At 39.3% G+C, this 10,988-nt stretch overlaps 1 protein-coding gene across 1 annotated transcript; it reads left to right on the top strand.

The window, feature by feature from the left end:
• The first annotated feature begins 431 nt into the window (after positions 1-431).
• On the top strand, positions 432-2,776 carry LOC124885711. Its single transcript, XM_047393961.1, has 4 exons — positions 432-599; positions 858-1,232; positions 1,310-1,594; positions 2,546-2,776. Exons 1-4 carry the CDS (start codon positions 432-434, stop codon positions 2,774-2,776), a joined length of 1,059 nt encoding a protein of 352 aa, XP_047249917.1.
• Positions 2,777-10,988: the final 8,212 nt, after the last annotated feature.

Genomic DNA, 10,988 nt, shown 5'->3' with positions numbered 1-10,988 from the left:
AAGGTTGTAATGATTTGGGACTGGGTTGATATGGAGCCTAAAGAAGAAGCCAACTATGCTACTAATCAGGGGGGGTTTTGAGGCAATAGACACGGAAATCAAGGTTGTAATGGGTATGACAATCCTAATCACAGAGACAGAGAGCAAGAAAACTAGAGAAGCAGCAATGACAGAAGTGGGTTGTATATTCGTGCTAGAAATCAAAAAATTGTTGCAACTAGATTGGGAAAGTGTTCTATGGAGGATATGATGAAAAAACTGTTGAAAGGAGTAGAGGCTACCAACACAGGAGTAACTAGTATGAGGAGTGAATTTTTCACTATGAGTCAGTTGGTTAGTTCAGATTCAACTTCTATCCAGTAGTTAGAGCAACAGATAAGTCAACTTTCCTCAACACTGAACCAGGGAAGAGTGGTACTTTACTTAGTAAAATGGTTCAGGATCAGAAGACAAACGGTTCATGTATAGCGATTACCACTAGGAGTGGTAAGATTTTATCTGGACCTTCTACAGAGGAACCAGCAGAACAACACCCAGAGGAGTCTGAGAAGCCGAATAGCTCTGTTGATATATCGAACAAGGAGAAGGAAGAGGAAGTGGTGTTGAAACCCATCCCAAGGCCACCACCTTCATTTCCTCAACGACTGAGAAAGAAGGTAAATAATGTAAAATTCCACAAATTCCTGGCAATGCTCAAGCAATTAGCAATAAATATGCCTTTGATCGAAGCACTTGAGCAAATGCCAGGATATGCAAAATTCATGAAATACCTTGTTACTGAGAAACGATCAGTGAGTTGCAAACTAGAAGCAGACCTCTATATTTGTAGCAGTATTTCCACAAGGACCTTGATGCAGAAGAAGTTAGATCCAGGTGCAGTCAGCATTCCCTGCATAATTGGAACCATGGAATTCACTAAAGCACTGTGCTATTTGGGAGCAAGTGGTAACCTAATTCCATTGACTATTTATAAAAAATTGGGTCTGGGGAATCCCACACCTACCAACATGAGACTGGTGATGGCAGAAAGGTCAGTAAAGCGACCTATTGGTATTCTGTATGATGTGTTGGTAAAGGTCTCAAATTTCATATTCCCCGCAGACTTCGTCATTCTGGACTACGAGGTGGACTTCGAAGTGCCCATAATCTTGGATCGACCTTTCCTTACAATCGAAAGTGTGTTGATCAATTTGAGAGCGAATGAGCTCTTATTCAGGGTGAACGATGAAGTGGTGCGGTTTGATATGGGCAAATCAATGAAACGGCATGAGTAAATGAGGACGAATAGGATGTGCTCAGAATTGAACAGCTTGTTATCGAGCCTTTAGTCGCAGTTGTGATAAACTATGATAGTGAAGGCATTGAGGAGTATGAAGAGATAGCTTGTGCCCTGACTGGCCTGGGCTTGCATTCTTATGTTCCTAGAAATATGGACCTTGACCTGGATAATCGACCAACACCACCATCCAAGTCGTCTATTGAAGAACCTCTGGTATTGGAATTGAAGGAACTGCCTGGTCACTTACGATACATATTTCTAGGGAAAGAGAGCACGCTACCAGTTATTATTGCAGCTGATTCGGAAAAACAACAGGTAAATGCACTTATTTTAGTACTTCAGAGGCACAAGAGAGCAATCAGATGGACCATCGCAGATATTATTGGCATTCCACCTGGCATTTGTACGCATAAAATCCAACTAGAAGAATATTGTACTCCTACCATTGAGCATCAGTGCCATTTTAACCTACCAATATAGGAGGTGGTTAAAAAGGAGATTATTAAGTAGTTTGATACAGGAGTAGTTTACCCTATTTTTGACAGCAAATGGGTGAGTCCAGTTCAATGCGTGCCCATGAAAGGGGGTATAACGGTGGTTGCTAATGAAAAGAACAAACTAATTCCACTCATACCAGTAACCGGGAGGAGAGTCTGCATGGATTACCTTAAGTTAAACTCTTGGACTCTGAAGGACCACTTCCCAATGCCCTTTATGGACCAAATGCTTGATCGATTGGCTGGTAGGGGGTGGTATTACTTTTATGATGGTAATTCTGGATATAACCAAATCTGCATAGCTCCGAAAAATCAAGAAAAGATGACATTCACATGCCCATATAGCACATTTGCATTTAAGAGGATGCCATTTGGGCTATGCGATGCACCCGCCACTTTTTAATGGTGCATGATGTCTATCTGTTTTGACATGGAAGAAGATACCATAGAGGTATTCATGGATGATTTCTCTGTGGTAGGTGATTCATTTGAAACGTGTTTGGAGAATCTAAATATGGCCTTGCAAAGATGTGTTGAATTTAATCTAGTGCTTAATTGGGAAAAATATATTCTTATGGTAAAGGAGGGTATTGTGCTTGGGCACAAAATTTCTGAAAAAAGGATTGAAGTTGATTGAGAAAAGGTAGAAGTTATCGAGAAATTACCCCCTCCCATTTTAATAAAGAGAGTGTGTAGTTTTCTTTGTCATGCAGTATTCTATTGGAGATTCATAAAAGACTTCTCAAAAGTTGCAAATCCACTTTGCAAGCTTTTGGAGAAGGAAGTGAAATTCCTCTTCGATGACGAATACTTGAAGGCATTTAAGTGCCTTAAAAAGAAGCTAATTGAGGCCCCTATTGTTAATGCACCGGACTGGTCAAAACTATTCGAAATAATGTGTGATGCAAGTGGTGTCACGCTGGGAGCTGTATTGGGACAGAAAAGGGATAAATTATTTCACCTGATATATTATGCCAGCAAAGCACTGAATAGAGCATAAAAGAATTACACAGTAACCAACTAGGAACTGCTAGCTGTGGTGTATGCTTCCAAGAAATTTAGATCTTATCTACTTAGACTAAAGTGGTAGTCCATACTGACCATACTACCTTACGGTACTTAATGGCCAAGAAGGATGCTAAACCAAGGCTTATTAGATGGGTGTTGCTACTGCAAGAGTTTGATTTCAAAGTCAAAGATAGGAAAGGTTATGAAAACCAGGTTGCAAATCATTTATCTAGAATGGAAGGTGAACAGGAAGCTAATGATGAAACAAAGATAAATGATGCATTTCCTGATGAGGAGATCCTGGCAACTGCTGTGGAAACATTGCCCTGGTACGCGGATTTTGCAAACTACGTTGTGAGTGAGATCCTCCCAGAAAATCTTTCGTACCACCAAAGGAAGAAGTTCTTGCATGATGTAACACACTACTTCTGGGATGAGCCTTATCTTTTTCGGCAATATGCAGACAATATCATACAGAGATGCGTGCTTAAAGTAGATATACTGTGCATACTGGAAGCATGTCATGCTTCCCCAGTTGGGGGTCACCATGCAGGTGACCGAACAGCCAAAAAGGTGTTGCAGAGTGGCTATTATTGGCCAATATTGTTTAAAGATACCCATGAGTTTGTCCAAAAATATGACGAATGTAAGAGGCAACGGTCCATATCTAAAAGGCACGAAATGCCCTTGACTAAGATGCTTGAAGTGGAATTATTTGATGTCTGGGGCATTGACTTCATGGGTCCGTTTATAAGTTTTTACGGAATGAAGTATATTTTGGTTGTTGTTGACTATGTTTCTAAATGTGTCGAAGTTGTTGCTTTGGCTGACAATGAGGGATAGAGAGTTGTTGCTTTTATCAAAAAGAACATCTTCTCTCGCTTTGGAGTACCACACACTATCATTAGTGATGGAGGATTTCACTTTTGCAACAAATTATTTCAAGCAGCTCTAGCAAAATATAGAGTGAAACAGCACAGAGTGGCTACTCCGTACCACCCGTAAACCAGTGGGCAATGGAGGTGTCAAATCGTGAAGTTAAGTCCATCCTATCCAAGACGGTGAATGCTAGCCGAAAATACTGGTCCCTAAAACATGATGATGTCTTGTGGGCATACCGAACTGCTTTCAAGACACCTATTGGCATGCCACCATTTCAGCTGGTCTAGGGAAAAGCATTTCATTTGCCAATAGAGCTAGAACAAAAAGCTCTATGGGCGCTCAAGAGGTTAAATTGGAATTAGAAGGAAGCAGCAGAGATGAGACTAGGGCAACTAAATGAGATGGATGAATTTCATCTCAGGGCATATGAACGAGCAGATTTGTATAAAGAGAAAATGAAAAAGTACCATGACTGGAAAATAGAGAAATGAGAGTTCAAAAAAGGGGACTTGGTGCTTCTATTTAATTCCAGACTCAAATTGTTCCCAGGGAAGCTTAAATCTAATTGGTCAGGTCCTTTTAAGGTAAATCAAGTCCACTCTTCTAGAGTAGTGGAGCTCAAAAACGAAGATGGCAATACATTCAAGGTAAATGGGCAATGGGTCAAGCTTTACATTGGCCCGGAAGAATTAGTGAAAAACATCACCATTATCTGTCTCGATGAATTCTGAGGTAATCGAGACACCTGAGTCATGCTGCGACATTAAATCAAGCATTGCATGGGAGAAAACCCATGATACCTGAGGATAACCCATTCTAGGTATACCCTAACTCTTGAGCTAGTTTTTGCTTTAGTTCTAAGTCGAGGGTGGCTGGTACTCTACTGTTTTAACATAGTTTTTGGTAAAAACAAAGAGCAGTGACATGTCTTGATCAACGTTTAACCATTCTTCCAATGTCTTACTTGATAAACTGTGTGGATTACATTTACTTGTGACCATTGTGAATCTTGTTGTGGCATTAATTATAGCTGCTTGATGATCATTACTGAACAATTGCATGAACTAGATAAGTGGTGATATGTGATATACATGTGTTCCAGATGTGTGCGAGCTATTACTTGTTTCCCTTTGTATGCTAAAGCTAGAACTTGCCTAGTTAGTCTTGCCATGGTCTTAGGATAGGAGTCAGGACAGGATCATAGGTCGTCATTGATTAACTCACTTTGAGCCTAAATATCCTTCCATGTATGTATAATACCCTTTTGATCCCTGTTTAGAGACTAGCTTGACCATTTCTTTTGTATGACACCGTTCACCTTCCCATTTATACCATAATAAACATATTTACCCCTAGGCTTCCTTGGAAACTGAGCACCTTGATTTAGGCAAATAGCCTAAGTTGAGGGTGGCTGTCATAGGGGTGCATGGTGTAAGATGAGGAGTATGAAGAAGGGTGGAATAAAAGAGAATGAACTAAAGTTGGGTGCTAATAATGCAAAAAAAAAAAAAGAGTTGTTGCAACACCTAACTTGAATATGGATAATCAAGAGAAGAAGAAAAACGAAAGAGGATAATTAGTGAGTCCAAGAAAGAAGTGCAGTGTCAAGGAGCCATAGTCACTCTAAATAACCTTGGATTTCATACCAGCCCCAAACCACATTACAAACCTAAAATAGGTCCTATAGTGATCCTGGCTGGCCTATCTGAGGTCTGGTAATGAAAATAAGTGCAAGCCTATGGTACTTAGCATACATTGACTGGAACTTTTTTTGTGAGAGTAAGAGTTTGGTGATAACCCCCAATTTGTATGGTTGGATTTATCGTATGAGGAGAGGGGGATTTCTTTGTTATGAGGGCCACGGGTATCTTTACTAGCTACTCGCTTGTTTACATAATGTGGCATTGATATGTGAATGGTTATTGTGGCCAAGGTTGATGCTGCCGCTTGATTCCCTAATGTTACAATACTGTTTTCAATGATATGCACATTGGTTTGGCATTGAAAGGATAACTTTGTGTTGAGCTATGTGTGCTAAATATGCTATGTGTTTTCTTAATTAGATTTACTTACTTGAGGACAAGCAATTTCTTTAAGTTGAGGGTCTTGATGTGTGCGCAATTGCGAACACATTTAAGGCCTTTAACCTAGAATAATTGCAAAGTCTTAAGCAACTTTTGTTGTTTTTTTACTATTTTTATTGTTTTAATGCAGATACTAGTGATCAGGGAGAAACCCAAAGAAAAGAAAAATAAATCAGCTGAAATATGGTGCAAATGAGCTAAAGTGTAGATGATGTCATTTCTGAAGCGCCGTCAGACATATGACGGGCTGTCAAAGTAGCCGTCAAGCTTAGACAGAACTTGAGGAGTTGAGATGAAATGTGACAACATTTCGCCAGCACCGTCAAACATGGGACAGGCTGTCAAAGTGGACGTCAACCTGAGGCAGATTCTGATGATTCCCAGTAAGGATGTGACGACATTTTTTACGGGCCGTCACATATATGATATGCCATCAGATTTGTCATCAGAAAAATCAGAAGATAGTAATTCACTGGAAACTTTGACGGCATCCTGCATACGCCGTCAGACGTATGACGCGCAGACAAGAATGTCGTCACCTATTTCGAAGAAAATCATAAATTTTAATTTTATTTCCTTATTTAGGGTTGATTATTTAAAGACCTGTAGGGGGATTAGACAATTAACTCGGAGGGTGGCACCTAAAATTACTTCATATTTTTCATCAGATATTTTTCTTGTTTTCTTTCCAAACACTTATCAACTATTGTGGGTTTACATCTTGGGATTGAATTGAAGAAATACTTATTGGGTTTCATCCATCAGTAAGTTTATCCATATTACCATGAATTCAACTTCCTATTTCATACATCAAATCATGAGCGACTAATTCTATTAGCTCGAGTTACGGGATCCATGGATTAGGGTTTGATATAATGCTAGGTACTTAAAAGATTTAAAGAGTAGTAGGACGTCTTAAAATTCTGTTGTTTAACTTGAATCTATTGGTTGCAAACAATAGGTTATGCCTTAGGCTTATTTGCTTTTAACAGAGAATTATCAATAGGGACTCAGAAGCTACCAACCTTCTGTTTAATGATTAATTTCGTAACTGGATTAATCTACCTGAGATAAATCCTATTGGAAATAGATAATTTATCTAAGTTTGAGAGAATTAGATAGTAAATTGTCTAGTGAGGTCGAGAGATAAGTCAGATGGTATCTTCGTCAGGTATATTCTGTTGTTTCTACTTACTTCAAGAATCTTAAGCATTACCTAATATCTGTCAATTCCTAAAATTCATGGTGAACATAACTCTGGTCTCCCATTTATCTTGGTTACAAACACTAAAATATTGAAAGTGACATTTAACTCTCTATGAAACTTAAACCCCCATTTTCGGAAACAGTAAACTACCAGTAAAGCATTTCGTAAACAAATCGAAGTTCACACCCTATTCCCTGTGGGATTCGACCCCAACCTAGCTGGGTTTTATATTGACAACGATCGCTTACACTCATTCAAGAGTGTAGTTTGAGCGTTATCAGCACACAGCTATATCTTTCAGGTACAAGTACCCCCAGGACTCAATGGAAGGAAACTGACACACACGACTAACTTGATCATAAGAGTAGAGTCCACAATTTACCATATCATGAGTAGGGGATTTCACACTAAGCATAGTTCACAACATCTTATACATGGAAGGGAAATTCATACAACATGTATCTACTTGCATAGCTTCAATAGCATGGTCAATCCATATCGCAACAACAACACATATCACTCACATGGAATTCATGGGAAATCGTAAAGCATAGAGCATGGACTTGTCATTTAAGCACTATTAAATCATGGGACATGAATTCTATCATCTAGGCATATTATCAAACACTTGCATGCATTGTTTTAGCTTAAGTGTGTCCATAAATTTCACCATATTAAGCCACATAAGGATCATGGGTTTCAACTAACAAACACATATACTTCATGAAATCACCTTTAGATATCATCTTGAAACTTAAACAATAATCATTAACATGTACATGCTCATATCACAACAATAAAATCACAAAATAATATTTAAAACATGGTTCTTGAGCTCTATGGATGAAATGGACCCATAGATAAACACTACGCATACTTGACTCAAGGTTCTTGATGTTTTTGAACTTGAAGGATTTGAAATCCTTTGATTTTTGAAGAATATTGGGTCTTTTTTTGGAGATTAAATTTAGAGAGAAACCCTAGTTTTTGTTTGTGAAATAATAATAAGCAAAATGGCTGAATTCGGACTCATCTGGGTATATATATAGGCGAGTGGTAAGTGACCAAAATACCCCTGTTAAAATATCTTGGAAGTAAACTGAACGTGGCGTGTGACAATCCGACTGACAGTCCATCAGGAACTTGACGGTCTGTCATTTCGATCGTCATACGTGGACCAGAAATGGGGTTCACTGGATAAGAGTTGATGGCCTAGATGACGTTTCGTCAAAAATCTAACGGTCTGTCAACTTGTCCGTCAATACTTATCCAGAACGTGGCCCTACTGCCTTGGCTATGATGGTCAAAGTGATGGTCCATCACTTATTTGGCGGTCCATCAACTTGGACGTCGCACCTAGGCGTTTCGGTTAGTTCTGAGTAAAACATCCATAACTTCCTCGTCTGGTGTCGGATTTGGACAAAATTGGTATCGTTAGAAATCTAACTCATTTTCCCACGTGATAGAAGTAGAAATCCAAAAAATACCACTTGTGCAAAAATAGATTTGTATTTCAAAACAAGTACTACCATCCTTGAGATAATTTCTAGCTAGGAATAAGCACGGGTAATATAATATCTCCCCCTTGAGAACATTCGTCCTCAAATGAGATTGAATAAGAGGGCAAATAATTAATGAGCATAAATTGAACATGAGTGACTAAGACATAACTTCATGACTGATATGTTAAATATACTGAACTCATGCACATCTGATGCATGGCTAACTGGTACATGAATATGTGACTGAGTGTTCTGATAAATTGAGTTTCTCAAGATGAGAATGCATAGCTGATGCATGATTTTAGAACTGAACTGATACATGAATGCATGACAGGGTATGAAATGGTAGTAGATACCACGTTTATAATGGGAACATGAATATAAAATTGAATAAGCTTAAGGCGAACTATTACCTTGAGCTTGATCTGGATCGGTGAAGAAGAGGTAAGGATACTTGGTACACATATCTGCTTCTGCTTTCCAAGTAGCTCCCTTGATGGAATGATTTTGCCAAAGAACCTTAACTAGAAGGACCTCTTTGTTCCTCAATCAACGAGTCTGATAGTCTAAGATTTTGACTGGAATCTCTTCATAAGAGAGACTGTTCTGAACATCAACACTCTGAATAGGGACTACAATTGCTAGGTCACCTATGCACTTCTTGAGCAAGGATACATGGAAAACCGGATGAACTAAGGCTAAATCTGAAGGCAATTTAAGCTCATAAGCTACCTTTCCTAAACAACTGAGAATCCTGAAGGGACCGACATAACGGGGACTGAGTTTTCCTTTCTTGCCGAAGCTCTTCACTTCCTTCATGGGAGAGATCTTGAGATAGACTTATTCATTAACCTCAAACTTGAGATCCTTTCTACTAACATCAGCATAAGACTTCTATCGGCTCTGAGCAGCCCGGAGTCTCTGAGTCTCTCTCTGATCAACTGAACTTTCTCTAAGGCGTAGAAAACCAAGTCAGGACCTATGACTAAGGCCTCACTAACTTTAAACCAAACAATTGGAGATCTACACCTTCTACCATAGAGAGCTTGAAATGGAGCTATTTTAATACTGGAATGATAGATATTATTGTATGCAAACTCAATCAAAGGCAAGTGGTGATCCCAAATTCCCTTGAAATCAATTGCACATGGCCTTAGTATATCTTCAAGAGTCTGAATGGTCATTTCTGCTTGACCATTTTTCTGAGGATGAAAGGCTGTACTGAGATGGACTTGGTACCAAGACCCTTTTAGAATACTTTATAGAAGTGAGAGGTGAATTAGGTACCTCTGTCTGAAATAATAGATAATGTAACCCCGTGTAATCTGACCAACTCCTTGATATAGATTTTGGCATAATCCTCGACTAAATAAGAGGTATGAACTAGAAGGAAATGATCTGATTTGGTCATCCTATCTATAAAAACCCAAACTGAATCGTGCTGATAATGAGTTCGGGGCAAATCCATCACGAAGTATATGTTCACTTCTTCCTACTTCCAAGTAGGAATGGTGAACTCTTGCATGGGTCCACTAGGATTCTGATGCCCTATCATGACTTGCTGACATGTAGAGCACTTATCCACAAACTCTACGATATCTCTTTTCATCCCACTCCACCAATAGATTTTCTATAGGTCGTGGTACATCTTAGTGGCCCCTAGATGAATAGAGTATCACGCACCATGCGCTTCTACAAGAATCCACTACTTTAAGTCATCTACAGCTAGAACACACAAACGACCCTGACAACGAAGAACCTTATCTCCCCCTTGGGAGAAAAACCTCTACTCTCTGATTTTGAACTGACTCCTTTATCTTGACAAGGCTAGGATCCCTGTTTTTTTTTTCTTTCACCTCGGAAACTAGAGATGACTCTGAACTACTCTGAACACATATACCACCCTCCGAAGAATCGACTAAGCAAACACCTAGTCTAGCAAGCCAATGGATTTCCTGAGCTATCTTTTTCTTGTTGTCCTCGACGTGAGAAATACTACCCATGGAGAGTCTACTGAGAGCGTCGGCCACAACGTTGGTCTTGCCCGAATGGTAAAGGACACTCATGTCATAATCTTTCAAAAGCTCTAACCTACTTCTCTGACAAAGATTGAGATCTTTCTGAGAAAAGACATACTAGAGACTCTTATGATCCGTGAAGACATCTACATGAACTCCGTATAGATAATGCCTCCAAATCTTTAAGGCAAATACTACGGCTGCTAACTCAAGATCATGAGTAGGATAATTCTTTTCATGGGGCTTTAACTGTCTGGAGGCGTAGGCTATGACTTTACCATGCTGCATGAGGACACAACCTAAACCCACTCTTGACACATCACAATATACCACAAACCCATCTGAACCATCTGGAAGAGCTAGAACTGGAGCTGAGGTAAGTCGAGTCTTCAACTCTTGAAAACTCTTCTCACAGGGATCTGACTACTGAAACTTGACCTTCTTCTAAGTCAATCTAGACATGGGGGATGCAATAGAAGAAAATCCCTAGACAAACCATCTGTAATAGCCA

This window comes from Capsicum annuum, chromosome 7 (genome assembly GCF_002878395.1).
Source record: "Capsicum annuum cultivar UCD-10X-F1 chromosome 7, UCD10Xv1.1, whole genome shotgun sequence".
Taxonomy (NCBI): Eukaryota; Viridiplantae; Streptophyta; class Magnoliopsida; order Solanales; family Solanaceae; genus Capsicum; species Capsicum annuum.
This window is presented reverse-complemented; position numbering and strand designations above follow the sequence as displayed.

What these genes read in the sequence shown, in the direction of transcription:
- LOC124885711 (XM_047393961.1), top strand. Translation starts at nt 432, where the DNA reads ATGGTTCAGGATCAGAAGACAAACGGTTCATGTATAGCGATTACCACT. An exon ending in TCAGGGTGAACGATGAAGTG is followed by an intron (nt 1,233 to 1,309) that starts GTGCGGTTTGAT and finishes AGAATTGAACAG; the next exon opens with CTTGTTATCGAGCCTTTAGT. An exon ending in CTGATTCGGAAAAACAACAG is followed by an intron (nt 1,595 to 2,545) that starts GTAAATGCACTT and finishes CCACTTTGCAAG; the next exon opens with CTTTTGGAGAAGGAAGTGAA.